This window comes from Amborella trichopoda, chromosome 5 (genome assembly GCF_054954075.1).
Source record: "Amborella trichopoda isolate Santa Cruz 75 chromosome 5, AtrichopodaSantaCruz75HAP2 v2.0, whole genome shotgun sequence".
In the NCBI taxonomy this organism is placed as follows: domain Eukaryota; kingdom Viridiplantae; phylum Streptophyta; class Magnoliopsida; order Amborellales; family Amborellaceae; genus Amborella; species Amborella trichopoda.
Window position 1 is genome coordinate 37,538,901 of NC_142340.1, and position 24,914 is coordinate 37,563,814.

General features: G+C 36.0%; 1 protein-coding gene across 1 annotated transcript; it reads right to left on the minus strand.

The window, feature by feature from the left end:
- Nucleotides 1–4,844: 4,844 nt before the first annotated feature.
- Nucleotides 4,845–14,041, minus strand: LOC18428401 (beta-glucuronosyltransferase GlcAT14A). The gene is made up of 4 exons (XM_006837721.4): nt 13,272–14,041; nt 12,680–12,755; nt 12,433–12,548; nt 4,845–5,831 (listed from the first exon to the last, which is right to left on the minus strand). The coding sequence occupies exons 1-4, from the start codon at nt 13,843–13,845 to the stop codon at nt 5,317–5,319; spliced, it is 1,281 nt and encodes a 426-aa protein (XP_006837784.1). The 5' UTR covers nt 13,846–14,041; the 3' UTR covers nt 4,845–5,316.
- Between the last annotated feature and the right edge of the window lie 10,873 nt (nt 14,042–24,914).

Consider the following 24,914-nt stretch of genomic DNA (forward strand, 5'->3'; position numbering starts at 1 on the left):
TCGATGGACGAAAGACCAATCTGACGAAGCTGATTGATCCTCCGATCGAGAAAGAGACACATCAGCAGTATTGCCATGTAATGTCCTCTCTTGCAGAGGAACCATGGACGTCTCAGTTTCTGCAGCTCGTAATGCCAATTCAGCAAGCCTCTCATCATCTTCCTTTGTCTGCCAATACTTCGAAATGACAAACACGAGAAATCTCTTGAACTTTGTACAACGAAATGACAAATTCGAGCCATCGAGTTTTATATCTTGGGGTGTTAAGGATTTTAAAGGGTTTAATCCTATGTAATTCGTACTGTTTTACTTTAGAAATAAAGCAGTCCTGCAGGTATCTGCAGAAACATGTTTCTGCCATAACTTGGGGTGTCTGTGAAATTTATACAGCCAAAAGATTTTATGCTCATGTAGGAGCATGCCCTCCCTCGAGTAAAATCCATTCTAGGAATATTTTTAAGACCTCAAATTTTGGGGATATAACATTTTTAACCTTAGACTAACCTAAATATATATATATATATATATATAAAAGATACTACAAAACGCTTATAGACAAAAATGAACAGTGATTTCGCCTACCCTCATCACCATCCAAAGTTCATCGCACGGTCACGATTGTCTTGTAGTGTTTCATTTTTCAATTTGTTTTTCTACATATTTGAATAATTTGAAATTTGGAGCGTGTGTTCATAAAAAATAGACGAATCTACAAAAAATATCAAAAAAACATTTACATGAAATAAATTGATCAAAATACCCTTGAAATATTTTAGGGGTATTTTGGTCAAATTGTTTTTGATTATTTTTTTTATATTTTTATTAGGTGCGCCTCACTAAGATGTACACACGTTCCAAATTTTAGATCATTCTGATTTGTAGAAAAAAAATGAAACACCACCGGACAATCGTGACCATGCAATGAACTTTAAACGGTGATGATGTTAGGCGAAATCATTGTCCATTTTCACCTATAGGTGTTGGGAATGATTTTATGCAACAGTTGTATAGTAGTATAATGCAACCATCCTCAAAAACCATGTTAAAGACATTTGTTTGATACAAATTTTTAAATGTATTCTCTTTTCATTCTGAAGATCAATCACAAAAGTTTTTTTTAAAAAAAAAAATGCTCTAGAAAGTTTTTATTCTAGCCCAATTAATGTAACCCGTCTATTTTATTGAGATGGTTAGATATAGGCCTCAAAGGGATTTTTTTATTCCCAAAATTTCTATATAGTGTTATCATCATTAGATTAATAATACTAAATAAGAAAAAATGATTTTGAATTTTTTTAGGCCTAGATCTTGAAATTCACCAAATGGATGGTTGAGATTCATTATTGGATGGGTACTAATTTTAACATATCTAGGGTGCAAATTGAATTTTTTTTTTCTTCGTAGGATTGATTATAAGGATGAAGAGAATGTGTGCCCAAAATTTGGCATCATACATGCAAAAACAGGGTTTTTTAGAAGTGTAGTTGTATTATACTATTATACAACTGTGGCATTAGATCATTTCTCATTTATTTTATATATATATATATATATATATATATATATATATATATATATATATATATATATAGGTGTGGTTTCTATAAGGCTGCAACCTTAAACAATCTAATTAAGGCGCACCTCCAAATCTTATCATAACATATAATTTTGGTTTAAAAAATTCTTAAGATTTATCTTAAAATCTATTTTCCTATAGAATTATAAAATTTTTAACTCCAAAATCTGTTTAAATTAAGTAGATCTATAAAAGATGCAACTCTTGAAAATTGACAGTCTAGATAATCTGTTGCAAGATGCATTACTTTGAAACTCAAAATCTTTTTTTTTTTTTTTTCCATATTTTTAAATCTCGATGTTGAGATGGTCAATCAGAGGGTTTTTCAACTTTAAAACAACCTTGTTCAATGGATTTTTGAGGTGCATATGTAATTCTACATTTTAAGGTTGCAACCTTATATAAACTTTTTTCTATATATATATATATATATATATATATATATATATATATATATATATATATATATATATATATATATATATATATATATATGTACACATTATACTTTACGTTATTATGTACCAAATAGTTTATGTTATTACATGTATTTCTGTTTTTTACCTTTTATAACGTAATTTTTTAAAAAAGACAACTTTACCTTTTTTCGGATGTTGAATAACCGAATTGGAGGATTGTTCAACATCCGAAACTAGGCCGAAAGATTAACATTCACATTCACATTTTCGGATGTTGAACATCTGAATTGAAGGGTTTTTCATATGTTCAACATCCAAAAATGGTTTCAGTTGTTAGACATTCGAAAATGTCATAATTTCGGATGTTCATCATCTGAAAATGACTGCGAAATTCCAATGACTTTCTGGAAATTCAAAATCATATTTTTGGATGTTGAGAATTTCGGATGTCCAACTTCTGAAACCATTTTAGGATGTCCAACATCCGAAACCATTTTCTGATGTCCAACATTCGAAAATGTCATATTTTCGGACGTCCAACATCCGAAACTATTTTCACACGAAATACAATGTATCGACATAACCCTTCAATTCAGATGTTCATCACCCAAAAATGGGAAAGTGAATATTAAACTTTCGGCCTATTTTCGAATGTTGAACATCTGAAAAACCCTCAAATTTGGTTGTTCAACATCCGAAAAAGGGTAAAGTTGTATTTTTTTAAAAATTGCGTTATAAAAAGTAAAAATACACTTACATATAATAACGAAAACTATTTGGTAAATCCGTAATAACTCAAAGTATAACGGATATTTATGTAATTTTTTTTCTCTCTCTCTCTCTCTCTCTCTCTCTCTCTCTCTCTCTCTATATATATATATATATATATCAGAAAACACTACAAAACGCCTAAAGGTAAAGTTCTACAGTACTTCACCTACGATTTTATCACCGTTCAAAGTTTGTCACATGGCCACAGATGTCTGATAGTGTTTGAATTTTAATATATTTTTTACAAGCCATAATGATCTTAAATTTTGCAGGTGTGTGCGTCTTAGTGAGACGCACATAAATAAAATATAAAACAAATAATTTGAATGATAAAACTTACGTAAAATACCCCTATAAAGTTTCAGGGGTAATTTCATCATTTTATTTTGACTATTATTTTTTTAATATTTTATTTTGGTGCGGCTTGGTCATTTATAGATATGATTAGTAAAAAATTATAAAAATTCAAATATTACCGAAAATTATAATCGTGAGATGAACTTTGGACGGTGATAAGGAGTAGGTGAAGTACTATAAAACTTCACCTATGGGCGTTTTGTAGATGCTTCTATATATATATATCCAAATTGCATTCTCTATGCACTTGAGAAAAGATAAATCTTAGGATTGAATAGAGATTGTCCAATTCTTGAAAGATGAGATCTAACTGTTTGAAGAATACAAAATCCAAATTTATGCTCTTGAAAATAATCATCTAATGATTCTTAAATGATTCCCAAAATTTCATAGCAAAAAATCCTCACGAGTACTTTACACGAGGGAGGGAGTTAATGTGTAGCATGCTAAGGTGGAAGCGTGTAGCAAAATTCTAATCCGTTGTCTTTGACAGGTGGTTTAAGAAAAGAACACAACAAATCGGGTTCAAACCTTATAATCATTTGCATTTACAAATCAGGTTCAAACTTTATAATCATTTGTATTTCTCATCAAGAACATCATGATTGGGCAACATGTTAGCAAAAGTTACAAGGAAGCATAACATGATCAAAAGAAATAATTGAAACAGTTCATATATCATCGCATGAAAAGTGTTTCAAAATTCCAGCTTGGTTGGGTATATCATCCACCCATAGATCCATATCGGATTGTAGGATCACAAATCTAAAGTGCTCTGAACAGGCGATGTGAAACAATATTAAAACAATTTTTAAAAAATATATAGGTCTATAGATGTGAATTTAGGGGAGGGGAGGGGACCTAAGAGAATATCAAAGGCGGTGATTGATTGATGGAACTTTATGGGCACCAATCAACCTTCCCATGTTTGAAGGTGGGTATGAAAGCTAAAATATGGGAGCAAAGCCTTCCACACCCCTCTTAAAGGCTTTCCATATTTTGTAGGGTTTCCATGCTGTGGCATGAACTTTCACTCTTTTTGTTGGGGGCAAGCTTTCTATCTTCCTCTATTGGTTGTATATTTCTCCTTATCCAACCGTCCATTTTGAATAGACGGCTGAAATGACCTCAATCACAATATCATGTCTCTATACTATTTTATATTTAATATTTTGTTTACAAACTATTTTCACACCAAAATTTAGACATCCACTCTCTTAAAATCACACATAAGAGCTCATTATATTTTATCAAAAAATTGTTTTTAATTTTTTTTAGGTGTGTTCGTACTTACCAAATTTCTTATTCTCATAATTTGTAGAAAAAAAATTAAAAATAAAATTCTCTTGAATTGTCGGATCTTATATATCAAATGATCAATGACTCACTTGATCTAAATTGGACAGCTGGATGAGGGAGAAGCATATATCTTCTACCCAATACAAGTATAAGAAACCTTTCCCTTTTGTAAGAGAGGACTTTTGGCAGGCTCATCTCCAACAGCCAAACACACCCTAAGATGAGCTCAAAAGAAATCGAAAAAAATAAAATAAAATTGGGGGTTGGGGTTTTAGGAGGGGGACCGGACTGGTACCAATACCTCCTTCGAACCAATTCAATCCTGGACGATTCCTTGTCCAGATCGGCCATTCCTGAACTGGCTCGGTGGGTTTCAAAATACTGTATGAAAGCAAAAGAAAGCTTGCACTTCCGCAATTGTATTACTTCCGAGTAAACAAAATCTATTATTACTTTTATAGTTGCATATCCGTGACTTCAATAGCAATTCCTGATCATGAGCTGCTACAACCATTTAAGGTAAAATATACCAACGTCCATATACAACAAAAAATAAAAATTGAAACTACTTACCTGGTAAAAAAAATAAGGATTATATTTTACTGCATGAGGGGCAAACTTCTTCTTTAGAAAGGCATTTATCATACACAGGAACACCTGTATAGTTACATATATGACACCAATGAAGCTAAGCCCAATTCTTTTAAGGGCTTCGAAGAACTCCTGAAGTTCACCCCACTCGGCATGGCCAAGTTAGTTTGCATATTTCTATTATAATCCAAACTCGAAAAATAATCCCTCACCAATAGTGTAGTGGTGCTCATAACCATGTTAGAGCTGCAACTTTATCGTGGGATAACCAAAGCTTGACTCTCTCTTGTTTCACCATATCCATTACTTGCATTGGCTTGGATGGAAATTATCCCGCGAAAGAAGCATATCAATGAGGCTTTTTAGCCTCACGGCACCTTTCCCAGGCGTCAAAACTCCCGTCTTGCCTATAACCGAACATGGATCACTCCCGTTTTTCTTATCTCCAATACACCATCCACCAGGTACAAGATGACCAGCTCCACGGTCCAAGAGCTCTTGGTCGATCTTGTCTAGCACTGGGTCATTGGCTCCAAATTTCCTCGCAAAAGGAGCATTGCTTTGGACCATAGAGGAAAAATCATTCAGAACAAGGAAGTGGGGGTGTTGCTTTGGTGGGTTGTCCCATGATATATAGTGGAGGTCGTGGTTGACTGTGGTGTTAGTGAACTCCTCAGCGTTGCATATAACAGTGTGGAAATAGCCCTCAGGGGAAGACAAGAAGTTGGAGTAGTACATCAAGACGGTACGAGGGAGATTGTCCCAACCCCATACACAAAACTCAATGAATGCACGAGAGAGCATCATCCAAGCAGACCCTGTGTATCAAATATAATACAAGATTGCTGTCAATAGGAAGGACAAAGGCAAAAGCGACCAAGATCAAAACAAAATGAATGTATAAAACCAAACAGGAAATGTGAAAGGTTCTATTAGAATTTAGTTTCACATGATTCATTCTCCATACAATGAAGATTTATTGATGCCATCACCAACCATGATTTAATCTTAGTCATTACTAACCTGGACTTTTGCAATGAATCTGCTACAAACAAATAAATTATGCAATTCAACCATGTGAATGATGCATAAAACAAACTTCATGATATTTGAAATCCGTGAAATTTGTCTTTGGTGTTACGGGATTTCCTAGATGTTATTTGAATGATGATGACATGCTGGTAAATTTGTGCATTGATTGCCGATCGGCGTAATTATATTAGTGCACATAATGCACACGAAATAACATGCTTTCTGTCAAATCAGGGCTCATGCCCTTGGCAAATGTCAATGGAGGCTCAAGTACATCAAGGGCCCACCTTGTGCCTGAATGAGAGATGCTAACATGATGAGAGGATGGATGACACACGCAACAGATCAAAAATCAAAGCAACATGACCATTAAGTGCAGTTCCTCAAATTCTACAAAACACAGTTGCTTGCAGGCACTTGCTGCATTTTGGGCGGGTGTTTTAAGAGTGATCAGTTACACACGAGGAAAGTTACATGCGTGAGTAGGTTCTACATGTCCATGTGTGTAAGATGGTTTCAACACATTAGACATGCATAGGGGTGGATCCTTTACTGCTATTCAAACTACAGCTTGTCTAATACACATTTTCTTCACATGCCAACCTTGTAGAATACCCTGTCACATATCTTCTAGAGACTAATTTAATTGATATGCAAATTTAATTCCCCAACTCTAGGGCCCTGGTTTTTCGAGGGAGAAAAGGGGTGGGGGGAAACACTTAGGGCCCTGGGTTTGAAGCCAAGTAATCCACTAAAGAAACAAGATTAGCATGGTGATTGTATACGGAATTCCTAAAGCAAGACATTTGAAATGACTGCCCCCATAATAAGCTACCACAAGCTCTTAAAAATTGTGGCTGAATTGCTAAGTAAATTGATGTAAAATGGGCAGGCCCAGCATTTCTGAGCCAAGGGACTTTCATGACCCAAGTAAATATTATTATCCATGAATTCATTGAGTTTGGACCTTGAGTTGCATCATATCCATAAGAATTGGAATCTCATCAAGTATATGTTAAGAACTATGAATCAGTAATCACCAGCCAGTGTAGAACAGGTTTAAGAGTACCTATAAAAATTACTATAAGGAGTTCAAGAGGTTTGTAGCCGTTGCTTCAGACTCCTACCTCCTAATCACATTGTCATGTGACTAGGGAAGCTCATTGGGAAGCACTAAGGTTTGATTTACAAATCTCTCTAGTGTGCTCTTGATAGGAGTCTTAGTCTATGGATGCTTTCATGATATGATAAGTTTCGGATGACGAGGAAATAGAGCAGGAAATGATCTCATCTTCTTCTTCTTCGTTTTTTTTTTTTTTTTTTTCCCTTCAGTTTTTTATTGGTGGTTCAGTAGGAATCATTACTTTCACAGCCTTAAAGTAAAACCCTTTTGCTTTTTTCTCTCCTTCTTTATTGTAGTATACCCTTATAGGTCGTATAGTTCAAGATTAATGACTAAGCAAATAGGATTTTTTTTTTTTTTTTTTTGAGAAAAAGCAAATAGAACATTTTTGCAGTCCAAAGATTTCAAGTTCACCTATAGATCAGACATCAAAGTATCCAAAATGGTAGTTTCAACAACAGAAAATTGTGATAAACACTACCTTTTCTAAGCTTACACATTAAGTACCTTTATTCCAATGAAGTCGACGAGGATTACTTGTGGATGTGCCATGTAATTTGACTAGAGAGCCTTTACTAAAAACATCCCCTCCCTCAAAACCCAATGCACATTATTATAAATACAGGAGATAGTAAAGAGATGACTCAAAAAAACTCTGTACTCTTGATACCTCCCTTGTATGGTGCTGATTTCGTTAAAACATTTGGTGTCAACACTAGAAATACATGAAATTGTATTCTCATTAACCTCAATTGAGCTTAAAGTGAAAAGATATTTATGGCCGACACCCAACCCATGACTAACCCTAAAAAAAACCAAACCTTTCTGGTGCAAACAAAAGTCCAAAAGTTTTACAACACCCTTGTACAGGAATTAAATTGAAAGAAATCACTTTCATCTCAACAAACCTAACATGGCTTTTTATGTTATTCTAGGACCAAACACACTTGCACAAGAATTATATTGAAAGAAATTCCTCCCTCAGTCCCTTGTACGGCAATTATCTTTAAAAAATTCACTTTCTTCTCAACAAACCCCCCACATGGCTTTTAAGTTATTCTAGGACCAAAATACCATTGTACAGGAATTATATTAAAAAAAAAAAAAGAAATTCACTCGCTCCCTCCCTCCCCACCTTCCCTCCCCTCCGTCCCTCGCATACTGAAACATACTGCTTTAGCTTTGAGACCGTCAAAATTCTAGCTAAAGCTCCATTTCTCATTAGCAATGAGAATGGAGGGCACAGAAATGGAAAAGGAGGGCAGAGAGTAGAAAGAGAAAACCAAGCCTGAGAAACACCCTTGTCTAACTCCACTCTTGCTCTAGAATCTATCCATCTCCCCTCTCTTTGTCTCTCTCTCACTCTTCACAAAACACCAATCCCCCATTTACAAAGAAACCCCAAGAGTAATCAATCCCACACCCCTCAAGTGCTGAAAGCAAAATCATCCTTCCTCCCCTTTCCAAGTCGCCTCTTTCTCCCTTCCTCATCCTCTACAACAAGGTTTTGAACAAAAGCTGAGGTCTGCTGCAAAATCAGACTTGCAATTTTACCCCTAGTAAAATTTCAAAGCTTATTTACTAAATTTGGGAATCTGTTATTTCTGTGTATCTTAAGAGCACAGCTCTAGATTTTTCATGTGTCAGTGAAGAAACAAAATGGGTTCACCTTGCTTCTTATTAAAACTACCATGATGGTGTCACTGAAGCTCTGTGCTCCTATGTGTGCTTGTTTAGGAGAGTAAAAATCTTTGTCATGAATTAGGGTTTTCAACTACTAACATATTACGAATACGAAATGAATACATTTAGGAGAACAAAGGTGTGGCTCCAATAGGTGATAAGATGACAGAAAGTAGACTTAGGTGGGCTAGCCATGTTTAACGCAAACCCAATAGCACCTGTTAGGAAGTGCAAGTTAGCTCAAGTGGAAGGCTCAAAAGGGTAAAAGGCAGGCCCAAAAGACATGGTTGGAAGTAGTAAGAAAATATATGAGGACTTATGGCCTCATTGAGGTATGGCCCTTGATAGAGTAGAATGGCGGACCAGGATTCGTGTAGCTGACCCCAAATAGTTGGAAAAAGGCTTTGATGATGAACTACTAACATATTCCATTATTATATATATATATATATAGAGAGAGAGAGAGAGAGAGAGAAAAAGAGAGATAGAGACCCAGAGGGATAGAGAACCTACTCCATGGAACAAGAGGGAGAAAGAGAGAGAGAGACCCAAGGGGTCAGAGAACCCACTCCATGGGCGAAATGGTACTTTAGTCTAAGAATAATTTAAAAATCCATATGAGAGTTATATTGAAAAGAAAGTGAAAAGTCAAGAGTTTTTCTGTTTGTGCTTCCTGGGGATGGTTATGGGTTGGGAGTTAGAAGTAAACTTTCTTAAAACAAGGATACATATGGTAAATGAGCGAGAGGGAAAATGATATAACAGCTCCCATTATAACATGCATAAAAAATACTTCCAAATTGTATAATAACAGAAATAGCCTTACAATGTATTCAAGTATAGAAGCACAAGAGCAAGTATACTACACTCCCTCGGGAGTATATTTTACTTCTACTCCCTCGTTTAGAAGACCTACTTGGGAGGAAACTTTTTCAATCTGAAATTTTGGGAACCACTTAAAAATTACTAGATGATTATCCTCAAAAAAAAAAAATTGCAATTTGAGTTTTAACCCTTAGATCTACCATCTAAAAATTGTATGGTGTTTATTCAATCTCAAGAAATTATTTTTTTCAAGTGCATAGAGGGTATAATAAGGATTTTTTTTTTATTGACGTTAATCTGTGAGTTGAAGAGGTTATATCCCCTAAATTTGGGGTCCTAAATTTAATTCCAGGTGGGGTTTTACCTAAGGTAGTAAATGAACATTCTACTCCCACAGGAGAAGAATATCATTTGGATAAACACAAGTACATGGGTGATAGAAAAACATGAGACAGTGATAGTAAATAAATAAATAACTGTTAAGTCTCCAAAAAAGTATCATAAGGAAATTTGATTGTACTGCCCTGAAGCCACCAGGTAGTACTCCAAGACTTCATCACATCCACCAAAATGAAAAACCTACACCCCATAAACATTCAAGCAATTAATTTTCCAAGATCCCCTAAAATCCAAATGCTCCTAAGACTGACCACAGCATCTAAGATAGTCCTCTCAAAGCTCCTCCACATATCATAAGAGTGGGAACACAATTCCTCCCACTCATTTTTATTTCTAAGACAAGCATGACTCAGTGAGATTTTTTTTTTTTTTGGGGAGAAAAGGTTAAATTCAGTGAGAATTATCATTATCGGCATAATATCAGTGGAGCATTTTGTCAAGATTTGCCAGATAACTACCGGGACTTTAATAAATATAAAATCAATATATAATTTATCATGCAAAAAACGTTTTTAATATTGCTAAATATGAATTCAAATCAAACATAATAAAAATATAAATGTTAAAAAACTTATAAATGATAAAGTCTTTTCTATAATTTCTAGTGTTTCTCAAAATTAAAATATCAAAATACATTTCTATCTTAATTGCTTTAACTTACAAATCCATTATTAAATTCCTTACAATTGCATGAGATTTTAGAGCTATTTTAAGGTAATTATCTGTTTCTTTCAAATTCGAAGTCTCGAACTGCTATATTTGCTTTCACATTACATACATGTTAGTGTTGGAAATGTTTTTCTATCACTGATAATCACATGAGGCCAAAAAATATCACAAATAAATAAAGTTTACCAGAAAAGTATCAGAAATATTATTAGCATCAGATCTTATCGTGAATCATGATAGAATAAAGAAATTGTTGAAGATATTTGTCACTAAGCTAGTACCATCTTTGGATTTGCCCAAAATCTTTGGAATTCATTTATTTCTCTCAGGGTGGCTTGCTTTGGGTTTGGCGCATTTCATGTCACAGGTTTGTATGGTCCTGGAATATGGGTGTCTGATCCTTATGGACTAACGGGAAAGTGCAATCTGTAAAACCGGCATGGGGCGCTGAAGGTTTTGATCCTTTTGTTCCGGGGGGAATAGCTTCTCATCATATCGCAGCCGGGACCACAGGCAGACACCTTATCATACCAATTTCACTTATGGAGGGGGGATTAAAACCCTGATACTGTGACTCCCAATCCATATTGTCAATCACATCCTCTGATCCTTCACTTGAAGCTTCCACAAGAGCAGCCCTTTTTTATTTATCATACTTGAATCAAGAGTTTAAGGCATTTTTGTTGCATTGAAAATAAAGTGATTGAATCAAATTAAAATATAAATCACTCTCTTGAGAAGATAAGGTGTCAAGAAGACCAACCTCCAGAAATGAGGAGAACAATTCAATATTGAAACAATTACAATTCCTTTGAAACGAGTATGTCCGGAACCTATGAATCCAAAGAGGCCTCTCTCAAAGAAACACATGAAAGACGGAATTTGCACCAAAACTGCCAAAGAACTTGAGATCATCCTCGGTTATGATACCATGATATTGGTGCAACATTATCCAAGTTAAATCGTTTGGAGCAATGAACTATGTCCCACATACTATTCATTAACTTCTCTTTAATGAATGAGAACTGCACCCTAATTGTTAAACATATGCAAAATTGGGATCTACAAAACAGGGTATTTGGAAGGTTCTAGTTAATGCAAACTTGAGGCTGTGGATTCAAGCCCAGCTAATTTATCCCAATGAAGAAAATGTATACATCTCAACTGCAAATCAAAACATAAGGTTATGGCTGTCGTTACAAAATGAAAAGCTTTTAGAGCAGTCCAATATAAATATATCATCCTCATATATAGTGCTTACATGATTCATAATTACAGCTATACTCTTGAATTAATCAGTATAGCCTATGTCGCTGAGATCAATTTTTATAAGGAATAAACAACACAACCTCCAATTGGAACATTCACTACCCAGATATTACCACATTGACTCATTGAGAAAAGGAGCAGCATGCAACTTCATCAGTAAGAACACAGTGAGAAGAATGGATAAAACAAGAAGAGGAAAGGGATAAAAAAACAACTCCTTGCAAGAGGAGAATAAAGCAAGCAGACAAGAAGACAGATGAAATACCAAAATCCCTTTTCATCATAAGAGACTAACCAATCCAAGAAACACAACTAGTGATAACCACAGCATAAACTTTTCTATCACAATTGATATAACCAATTGTTTAAACTTTCTCTGAAGAAGTAAAGCATAAAAATACCCAACATAAGATTTTCACCTGTAAAGAGCTTGAATGCAGTAGGAACACTTCTGCGCTGTGAAACCCAGAACACTTCTGATTTTTGCAACATATACAACCCAGGATCTATGATGATAGGTTTTGCCCTCTGAAACCTGTTTACAAAGCAGGCAAGCAAGCACAAAGATAAGTAAATTCACCCACCAAATGAACTTGAAATAGAAGAATATAGTATGCTCTGGGAACCTATCATAACATGGATAGATCAAATGTGGAGGGTGCATACTCTTTCCATCCAATGTCACTCGTATGCTCGATGAAATTCAGATGTCGTGGAAGACCCGTGAGAGTAAGAAGCAGATCTATTCCAAGTCGAGTAGAAAAAAAATTGTTTAGAATTCATAAGACCCAGCTCCGAATAGTAAAACAAAATAGATGGAAAGGGCAGGAAAAAAAAACCAATTATACTGACAAAAAGAAACAAAAGCTAAAAAGAAGACCATGGGTGAAAGAGAAGATATTGATAAAAACCCAACTCCAATTTATCAAATAAAAAACGAATGAAAGGTGAAAAACTTCACTAGAATAAAAACCAGCAAAAAAGAAACGAAAAGAAGAAAAAATTGAATCATAAGGTAATGTTCTTAAATGTAACCCATGAATAACAGAAAATAAAATAAAACGAAACCCAAATTATGAAATGATAACAAAAAAAAAATCAAGAAAACAAACTAGAAGGGAAAAAATTGCATCATAATGCTCTTCAACCCAAACAATGACGATACCCACCAAACCAATCCCACTCCAAGAGAAAGAAACAAAAAAACAGGGGAGGAAGGAATGAAGAAATACAGTTCAAGAGAGAGAAAGTGGCATACCATCCTGAGTAACAAGGGGATAGTCCGAAGAGCTAAGATTGATAAACCAGTCCCATTCCCCGCTCTTTTTCAACAAAATCGAGGCAGCATGGAGAGTATTTGCCACCATTGTTGGCCCTCTGTAGGTCACTAGATTTGCCTTCGTAACGACATGAACATTCGCGATCCGAGAGAAAATGGGGTGATTCTCAACATAGTTTGCGAGCTCCAATCGCTCATCTACTGAAGAAGCCAGGTCGAGGTGAACAACATACTGGTTCAACGGATGATACAGAGCCTGGAGCGTTCTCTTCAAGCTTTCGACATCACCCACTGAACCAGAGATCAAATAACCGAGCCTTGGGATTGTAGAGACAGAAGAGACGGGAGGAGAGATACCCAACTTGGATTCGACGAAGAGGGGCTCCGAATTTGTAGAGATAGACGATATCCTGAAAATGGAAGCGTAGGAGACGATGAATGTGGTGAAGAAGAGGAGTATGAGAGAGAAAGAGAGGGTAATTGCTAAGGGGAAGACCCATTTCTTCTCTGGTTTGGGGAACCTGGACTCTGGTGAGGAGAAGAAAGAGGACATGTTCTCATGGAGGAGAGAGGAGATCAGAGGGGAAGAGAGAGTGGGGAGAGGCGCAAATATCGGGAGTGAGAAAATATGAGTAACCTTAAGCTTTGCTGTAATGACAGAGAGGGTGTGGAGTTTGTTCACTGCTTTTAACCCCTTTTTGGAAAGGTGGAGTAAAAGTTTCGCTCAATTCGCTCTTGTCAATGTCTACAATGCCCTTGCTTATTAGGTGGAAAAAAGAAGACCGTACCCAGAGACCCTTTTATTTTCTCCCAACTCAAAGGCTAAGAGAGAGAGTCTCTGTCGCTCTATCTCTCTCTCTCTCTCTCTCTCTCTCTAGGGATGAAAAGCACTCTTCCTCTCTCTCTCTCTCTCTCTCACTCTCGGGCTGAAAAGGAACAACTGCACAGAGATGCTCTTCCCATCTGAGAATGAAAAAGAAAAGTCTCTCTCTCTCCATGTAAGGGTGGGGCCAAGAAGGGATTCTCTCTCTGTCGGGCCTAAGTACGGGTCGCAATCTCTGTCGGGCCTAAGTACGGGTGGCAATGGAGCCGGAGCCGGAGCCAGAGCCAAAGCCGGACCTAGGCCTGACCTAAGACCCATCAAGTAGAACTAACATCGGTATGAGGGGCCAAAACTTGGACCTGAACACTATTTGGATTTGGGTTCCGGTCTGGTTGGACCCAACTCGTATCCATAAGCTATTGGAGATAAAATACTTCAAGCTCTATTCGTTTGGGTGTATTAAGGATTATATAAATAACAACTCGTAGTCAGGAAATATAATACTTCAAATCCTATTCATTTGAGTTTATCAAGAATCATATACAATAAAAACGCATAGTCGTCTTTAACTATTACCCGACTGGTACAAGTATGGGTTCAACTTTTGGACCTGAGGGGTCAGGTCCAGGTCCAAAACTTAGACTCGAATACTATTTGGATATAAGTCTAAATCTAGGTCCAAGTCTAGTCATACCCAACCCGTTATCACCCCTAAGGCTGAGCCAGCCCGACGCCTATTCCCTCCAAGGTTGGCCCTATTCTAGGCTAGGCCAAGGCTAAATACAATACAATAAAAGTAACTAAAAGAAAAACAATAAGAGAAAAAAGGCCGGGCCGAACTCCGTGGCAGACCTACCCCATGCTCATCCCAACCCTTTCCTCCGACCATGATGGTCTGGTTCTCGAGCCACATTTTGTAGCTCCCTAGTTCTTCAAAGCAATGTCAACTGAGCTTGGCTGGGCTAACCTGCCAACCGCATCTCCATGGTAAACAAACTGATATCACAACATAGATTTTAGTTCAGTGACGCGATTTTATACCTAGAGAGATTTCTAACGAACCAAATAGCCCTTAATGGTGCATTTGATAACTTTCTTTACAGTTTCTCTAGGGAAATCTCAATTGCTGAATTTTTTGAAAATACAATTCTTCTAGGGAAATCTCAATTGCCGAATTTTTTGAAAATTTAGAGAAAAGCAAAAATTGATAGCCTAAATGCTAAAAACCTTGTTTGATAGCCTGTGGTACCTGTTTGGTAGTAGAAAGCTGGATATTGTATATGAAATTGCATATCTTAACCGTAGATGACGTGATTCACGTGTTCACTACATGATTCGCATTTACACTACTTGTATATGTATTTTTCCTTTTTTAAAACATATCTAAATGTAAATGTCAAGTATGGTTGGGTGGAAGTATTGCTGGTTGATGAACTTGCTATATTCACACCGACAATTGAAGAAGTAGTATAAAGTTGTCAAATGTCTAGAGACCCCCGAGAATGGTTTGAGGTTTTGACAGTAGTATTGTCGAGTTCCATGGTGAGATTTGTAATGGGCTCAAATTGCTTTTGCTCTTAACTGGATGATCACAATCAATAAACGATAAGTCTATCAAATAGCTTTTACATGTATAAATTATATTATTAACATTAGAGGTCTCTGGCTCGATTCTCATCAAAAAAATAAGAGCCCAAATCCCCACTAACTTAACACTTTCTTTATTAAAAAAAAAAAAAAAGAACATTAGAGCCACGTCAATATTGGCACTTGAAGCTGCTCTTTTAATATTTTTTTTCTATTCGATGTTTTCGACTGCATGTTGAGGAAATAGATTGAAAACTTGAAAAGCGATCATTTTAATATTTTTTTAGTAAATATTCAACATGTGCATATGCCATATTTATATCGGGCAAAAGCTTTAGTACTTGTTATTGTTATCGTGCCCTCAACAAACGACAGCTTTGAATGCCGTTCCTAAAAACTCTCAACAACTTAAAAGTCCTGAACACTTACAAAGAGGTTTCATAAAATGTCATAATGAATGGAATGGAGCTGCTCCATTATTGTTCGCTAATGACAAATAATTTTAAAAAAATTGTAAGAGAAATGCATTTTTCATAGAACACCATTATTTATGTTAGAGTAATGATCCGAGACCCTCCCACACTCATATATGTAGGACTTCAAAGAATCACTATTACATTTGATTCAGATCTCTAGAAAAGTTATCTTATGGGTGTGGGACTAGATTTTTCTAGAGATCTGTGCCAAATTTAATGGTGATCCTTTAAGGTCTTACACACATGGGTGTGGGAGAGTCTTACAAGGTCATTCCTTTTATATTATATATATATATGTATATATGGAAAAAGATCTTGTCAGCCCACAGGCTGACAACTGCAGTATCAGGCAACAACCTAGATTGAATCTTGGCCCCATCCAATGGGCACAACCTCATTTAAATTTTGAATTTTTATTTTTTTTACAAATCTAAACCATTTAAAATTTTGAGCATCTATTTTTCAAAAATAGGAAAATCTAATAAAAATATATAAAAACAATAATTTACAAAATATAAATTAACAAAAATACCCCCGAAATTTTTCTTGGTATTTTGGTCACTTTTTATTTTTCGAATTTTATTTTTATATTTTTATTAGGTGCGTCCTGATGAGAAGAACTAATCCTAAAATTTCAAGTGATTTGGATTTGTAAAAAAATAAAAATAAAAATTCAAATACAAAATGAGGTCGTGACCGTCGGATCGGTCCAGATTCAATCTGGGTCATTGGCTGACACTGTAGGCATCAAGTAGTGGGCTGACAGGATCCTTGTCTGTCACTTGGAATTCAGCAATCGGCCCAAATTCAAATCCAAATCACTTGAAATTTGGAGTGTCTATTCTTCAAAAAAAGAAGATTCTGATAAAAATATAAAAAAACTAATTTATAAAATATAAATTGACCAAAATAAACAAAATACCCTCGAAACATTTCAAGAGGATTTTGGTCAATTTATATTTTATAAAATATTTTTTTATATTTTTATTAGGTGTGCCTTGATGAGAAGAATAAATGCCTAAAATTTCAAATGATTTGAATTTGTAGAAAACAAATGAAAATTTAAATACAAAATAAAAGTCATGACTGTCAGATCGGCCTAGATCTGGCGGTCACGACCTTATATATATATATATATATATATATATATATATATATATATATATATATATATATATATATATATATATATATATATATATATATATATATATATATATATATATATATATATATATATATATATATATATATATATATATATATAGAGGAATGGATGCTGTCAGCCCACGGGCTAACTTTTACAGTATTAACCAATGGTCCAGATTGAATCTCGGCCGATCTAATGATCACGACCTTATTTCGAATTTTCATTTTCATTTTTTTTCTACGAATCCAAATCATTTGAAATTTTAGGTATACATTCTAATAATCAAGTTGCATCTAATAAAAATATTAAACAAATTAACCAAAATATCCCCCAAAACTATCGGGGGTATTTTGGTCCATTTATATTTTTCAAATTATTTTTTTAATATTTTATTAGATTTCAATATGTTTTAAAAATAGATGTTTAAAATTTTAAATGATTTGGATTTGTATAAAAAATAAAATAAAAATTCAAATACGAAATCAAGTCTTGACCATTGGATTATGCTCAAATTCAATCTAAACCTTTAGCTGACACTGTAACTACATATATATATATATATATAAGAAAAAAAAATTATGTCCTAAAAATATTGCATATTGTAGGACATTATCTAGACTAATAATTTTCATAATTTTTAAGTATTTATAGGTACGCTCAATCCACACAATTTTGGAGATTTAAATATCATATCAGGGGTGAAAGTAGAGTTTTAGGCCATCGAAAGATATTTCGGCACCGGAAGTGTAACTTTTAGCAAGATTTAGAGGTGGCCTTTCACTCTGATTAAAATTGTCATCTTTTACAAATGACCCCCTTTTTTAAAAAATAAGAGGTCTTGTTTTTGTTTTATAGCATGATCTTATGGATCCGGTTTCTATGCGGCCAAGCCCGTATATGTAGAAATGCGAGTCTCTTAATAAATTTATTTTTGAGATGGATTTTAAGACTTAGTTTTTAAAGACATGTAATCTCTAACGTGGAGATCATGAATATGAAAAAAAAAAAAAAATAGTTCTAGTAAAAACACATTTGAACTGTTAATTTTCATTATTGTTAGATGGAATACTTATTTGCATCCATCATTAAAATGGGTGCTTGACACTTTTTGAACCGGATAAGTAGAAATGCTGTCCAACCCGCATGAAACAATTTTCCTTATCTTATTGTTAAACTGGGAAACCCAATATCACTCCATCTAGGATCTTCATATAATCACTGATATTTGGTGTGAGCGTTATAGCTGCCATTATTTCCGCTATAATTGCAGCTCTCTATATTTACTTGAAAAGCTATAAGGTTGCTTTAATGTGGTTGCTGCTCACGCAATCTAAACATTTTCTTTCTTTTTCAGTAAACTCACCGAATTTTATAATTTAAAATAGAAAGGTTGGTAAAAAATAAGCTTAAGCCATGATCTTTTTGGGGTGAATGCTTCAGCCATGATTTGAAAGCAGCATTACACATTTACTACTACATTCCTAATTTCTTTTGATATGCTATCCTATAGGGTGGTACACTGGTAGTTAGAGCATCCTACTAAAATATTCCATTCCTTTTTGTCAATTAAATAATTGAAAAGTTATTTATGAGTCAACGGGTGCAAGAACCGGCTGACTCACCTACATCCATCTCTAAGATGGATGTTGTAAAAAACCCATGGGGCTAAAATAAATTTAGACGATATAGTAGTTTATTTCAAAAATATCACATTTTAGCAATTTTATTTTTAATTGTTTTTCATATTCATAATCATCTTAAATTAAAAGAAAATTATTACAAATATACTTTAATTTAAGTTTAATTGGAAAAAAAAGACCTCAAACTTTTGTTTATATCATCGGTATATTTTTTCCTCATTTTCGGTTTTTTTTTTTTACCAAAATGACCTTCACGGTAGTCGTATTACCATAATAGTTAGTGGATGTTATATGGTACTTTAAGTACTGTAATACTTAGAAAATTTTATATGGTACTTTTAGTACTGTCATACTGAGGGCATTTTATTCGATACTTTAAGTACCGTAAACTTACACTAACCTTTATACTGCATTTTAAGTACCGTAAATACTAACCCATGTTATACGACACTTAAAATGCCGTAACCCCTTTTCTCATTCTGTTTATCTCTTTCATCACTAATTCTTTTTAAACATCTATTCTTTCTCTCTCTAATTCTTTTTAATATTATCTCTTCTTTCTCTTTCTATTTTTTTTTTTCTCTTCTTTCTTTCTCTACAATCTCATCATCGTTTCTTTAGAGAGAGTAATCAACCATTAACTTCATCTATGCAAAACAGAGGACATAATCTATCTAAGGAAACGATGATGAGATCGTAGAGAGAGAAATAATAGATACACAAGAATTAGAAAAAAAAAGAAAATATATAAAAGAATTAGAGAGAGAAAGAAGAAATAAATAATAAGAAGAATTAGAGAGAGAGAAAGAAGAGATAAACATAGAAAGAATTAGAGATGAAAGAGATAAATATAAACATGAGAAAATGATTTAAGGCATTTTAAGTGCCGTATAAAGTGGGTTAGTTTTTACGGTACTTAAAATACCGTATAATGGGGTTTAGTTTTTATTGTACTTAAAGAACCGTAATTAGCTTCACAGTCATGGCCAGAGTTTTACGGTACTTAAAGTACTGTAATATTTCTTGAATTTACTACAGTATTTTAAATACCATATAAAATGACATGTATTACGGTAGTCTTACTATCGCGAATGTCATTTTGGTCTAAAAAAACCGAAAATGAGGAAAAAGGTGTAGACGAGGTAAACGAAACTTTGAGATTTTTTTTCCAATTAAGCGTAAATTAAGATATATTTGCCATAATTTCCCTAAATTAAATCATAAATCTCTAAAATTTTGATTTAAAAGTTAATTTGTAAGATAGATTTGAGTGAGGGCTTCTCATCTTTTTTAACATCTTGCTCTTTGGCAATCCTTGTTTCATTACATGGGCTTACCTCAAAGAAGTTTGCTTCCATCCCATCTCTCTATATCGTAAGTAGTAGAAAATATGCAAACATTCCTTTTTGATTTTGTTATGTACGAAGGCGCAATTACACATAAAAAAGGGCTCAGAGATAACTCCGGGCTTTGGGTTTACCAATCTTGTCTACATTTCAGCCGTAAAATTGTCATTCAATTGAATGGCTTGCCATGCTTTGGAAATGACATGATTGCTGAGGACGTTTTGTGGCCTTTTAAGGGCGGTTTTCACTTGCAACCCTTGTACAAAGTGAGGTACAAACGAGTTAGGCTTATCCCAGGCTTTAGTATCTAGCCTTGGTTCACATTGGGTCGGACAACCAGCCACCAGCTAGTGAATATGAGAGGTAAGGCTGGGTAAGTCAAGCTCAAAACAAGACTTGATTGTTGGCCTTTGAATATAAGATGTGCGTCTAGGCAAGTTAAGTTCAAGAGGAGACTTGACCGTCGGCCTATGAACATAATGTCCAAGTCTGGCCAAATTAGGTTGAAAAGAAGACCTGATCATCGGCCTATAGACATGATGTGCAGGTCTCGACAAGTTAGGGTAAAAAAAGAGACCTGATCGTCGACCTATGGACATGATGTGAAGATCTGAGCAAGTTAGGCTCAAATGAAGACCTAATCGTCGACCTATGATGTATAGGTCCAAGAAAATTAAGCTCAAGAGACTTGATCGCCAACCTATGAATTGGAGATATATGTTTAGGTAGGTTAAGCTTAAGAGGAGGCTTGAATGCCGGCCTTTGGACATGATGTACAGGACGGGCCAAGTTAGGCTCAAAAGGAGACCTAATTGACGGCCTATGATGTGTAAGTCAGGCAAGTTAGACTCAAAAGGAAACCTGACTGCAGGCCAATGGATATGGTGTCTAAGTCTATGCAAGTTAGGCTCGAAAGGAGATCTGACCACCAGCCTGTGAGCATGCTGTGCAGGTGGAAAAATTGGGCTCAAAAGGAGACCTAAACGCATGCCATTGATATCTTTCTGACAAGCGGGGAATTTGAATAGTCAAAATCCATTGGGTGACGTTAGTTGGAATTCCTCGGCATTGGCTCGATGGATTTTTTTTTCAATTAACTCGGCATAGATCGTCGTGCTTAAACATTGGGATTATCAACAGAGAAGTTGTTGCCCTGTGCATGAGACTTAATGTGGGGTCAAACACATCAGGTACAACCCGTCTATTCTCACGAGGCTCCCCTTTTTGCACGAGTCATATTTGGTTGGCACTCGCTATCATTCATCGGCATGCTCGCCTTGGGTCCTCCATCTTCTGTTGGTTAGTCTTAAGATTTATAGCCGCATGACAACCTATCCTTCACGTTCATGGTGACAATCCATGGAACAGGAAGGTCTCCAGTGATATGTTGAAGGGTGATATCCTGGTAACGTCTAGAGTGGCTACTGCAACTCATCATTCGTTGCCGCTTTTCATGGCAGGTTAAAGTGAATTGGAGAGGCTCCTGCCTACTACGAATTTGACCTCAACTTTTGATCTCCGAGCCATCTTATTCTCACGTTCATGCAGCTGATACACTAGTTCAGTCGCTTCTTCTAGTGAGATATCTAAATCAAGCAACTGCCAGCTGAGAATGTGTGCAGTTAATGGTGCTGGGAGACTTAAAAAGATAATGCGAATGTAACCATGCAGGAACCCTTTTTGACGACCATTATAAAAAAAATACAGGGGACCTATTGTCAAAGTTAGAAAGAGAGAGAGAGAGAGATTGACAGAGAGAATGACTATCATGAAGCTCGCTTCTAGAGAGTGAAAGTACTATTTTTTTCTGGATTTCACCCAATATGAAGCGTGAACTCCTCTCTAGTGGAGTCGCAAGAGATTTGGTTGTTCAAAAATGTGCTAGGGGATGTGTTTAGAGTGTTTGCACTCCATATTAGAGCCGGATTGTCATCATGAACATGAAGGATAGGTTGTCACATGGTTGTAAATCTCAAAACTTACCAGCAGAAGATGTAGTCCCCAAGCCGAGTGTGCTGATGAATGATAGCGAATGCCGATAAAAAATGACTTGTGCAAATGGGGAGCCTCGTGAGAATAGACGGGTAGCACCTGATGTGTCTGACCCCACACTAAGTCTCATGAACCAGGCATCAACATCTTTGATGATAATCCCAATGTTCAAGCACGACGATCCATGCTAAGTTAGTTTCACAAAGAATCCACCAAGCCAATGCCAAGGAATTCCAAACATTGTCACCCAATAGATTTTGACTATTCAAATGGCCAGCTCATCAAAAAGGTATTAAAGGTTGATGGTCAGCTCTCCTTTTGAGCCTAACTTGCCCATCTACATATCATGCCCATAGGCTGGTGGTGACGTCTCTGTTCTTAGAATTGCACACCATATCTATTGTTACGTGCCTAACATGTAGGTCCTCTTCTTTAAGGATACACATGGTAAATAAGGCAAGCATAGGTATGTAAATATCATGCAGAGTCATATAGGAGCAGTTAATAAAGTCGTATATATCGCGTTGACCGAGTCTTTTGGTTGATTTATATGAATAGTTATAGAAGGTTATCTTTAGGTTATTTTCTTGTAATCAACATGGCTATTTAATGAGAAGTAACCTTTCGGGAAGGGGAGCTTTTGAACCCAATCAACATCTGTGTGTTAACGAGGCCAGGTTTCCTCCATTAAACTTAGTTTTACTTACTACATTCTTGTTTTCTGCTGTATTAGCAAGATAGCAAGATCGGTACGTCGAAGAATAGGAAGAACTCTTCTCACTACGTGCCATTGTGGTATCAGAGCAAATGCATGGATCAGCGAGTGGAGAAGTAGGACAATGATGTGAGTTCTCTCACTGCTAGACAACAATAGATAATGGATAAACTCAACGAGTTATTCGAAAAGCTTAGTTCATGTCCAGCTAATATTGAACTTGAAGTAGGGGAGAACTCAAAGGCTCCACTTCAGAACCTTGGAGTATGACCTGGGAGCACCAATGGAAACCGTCAAAATGGATCGCAGCAGTCCTTCGCTACAAGGCTTCTCAAACTTGATTTTCCTCGCTTTAATGATGAAGATGACACAACGAGTTGGACTTGTAGAGTGGAACAATTTTTCCAGTTTCATCAAACACTAGAGGAAAAACATGTGGCTCTTGCGTCCTTCCATTTGGAGGCTGATGCTTAGCTGTGGTAACAACTATTCAAACAAGAGGAGGCGAAATGACTTGGCAGACGCTTTGTGACAGGTTGTATGCTAGGTACGATCCCACCCAATTCCAATATTTCTTTAGAGAGTTAGTTAAGTTACAACAAACTGAAACTCTTAGAGACTACCAAACTCAATTTGAAAGGCTGCTCACTAATGTGGGGTATCTTCCTCCTAACTGACAAGTCAGCTGTTTCATCAGCGGATTAAGCGACAACATCAAGGCATACGTATTGGCAAGGCGCCCTATGACCTTATCAGCAGCTATCTGACTTGCACATTTGTACGAGGCCCGCAATTTCTCGCAACAACGATATAGTCCAACGTTTGATGCGAAGGACTCCATCACAACCAACAAGGAGGCCACCAACAACTGCCCTACACTTCCAGTTTGGCGAATAACACCTGTTGAATTGCAAGAGAGACGTGTAAAAAGGTAGTGTTATAATTGTAACGAAAAATTTGTGCCGGGGCATCGATGTAAGAAGTTGTTTTAATTGAGACATGTTATGAAGAAGAAGATTGCATCGTTGCAACAGACCAGCAATTTCCCGATTTTGATGGTACTTAACATCTCGGTACATACCGATTTTGATCTTGAGGACAAGACCAAATTTTATGGAGGGAGGAGATGTTATGTGCCTAACATGTAGCTCATCTTCTTTAAGGATAAACATGGTAAATAAGGCAGGCATGGGTATGTATATCTCATGCAGAGTCGTGTAGGAGTAGTTAATAAAGTTGTGTATATCGGGTTGACCGAGTCTTTGGATAGATTTACATGAGTAGTTATATAAGGTTATCTTTTGGTTATTTTCTTGTAATCAGCGATCAGGTCTTCTTTTGAGCCTAACTTACCCGGACATGTACATCATGGCCATAGACCGATGATCAAGTCTCCTCTTGAACTTAACTTACCTGGACTTACATCTCCTATTCATAAGCTAGCGGTCAAGTCTCCTCTTGAGCTTAGCTTTCCTTGACCTACACATCATAGGTCCATGGTAAGATCTCCATTTGAGCCTAACTTGCCCAGATCTGCACATCTTGTCAATAGGACAGCAGCCAGGTCTCCTTTTGAGCCTAACTTGCCTGGACCTGCATATCATGTCCATAAGCTGGTGATCAGGCCTCCTTTCGAGACTAACTTGCTTGGACCTGCACATCATGTCCACAGGCCGGCGATCAAGTCTCCCCTTGAGTTTAAGTTGCCTAAACCCACATCTTATATTCAAAAGCCGGCGATCAGGTCTCTTTTTTAACTTGACTTACCCAGACTTAACTCTTATGTTCACAAGCTTGCAGCCAGATGTCCGACTCAATGTGGCCCAAGGCTGGAAGCTAAAGCCTGGGATAAGCCTAAGTCGTTTGTACCTCACTTTGGGAAAACAACCCTCA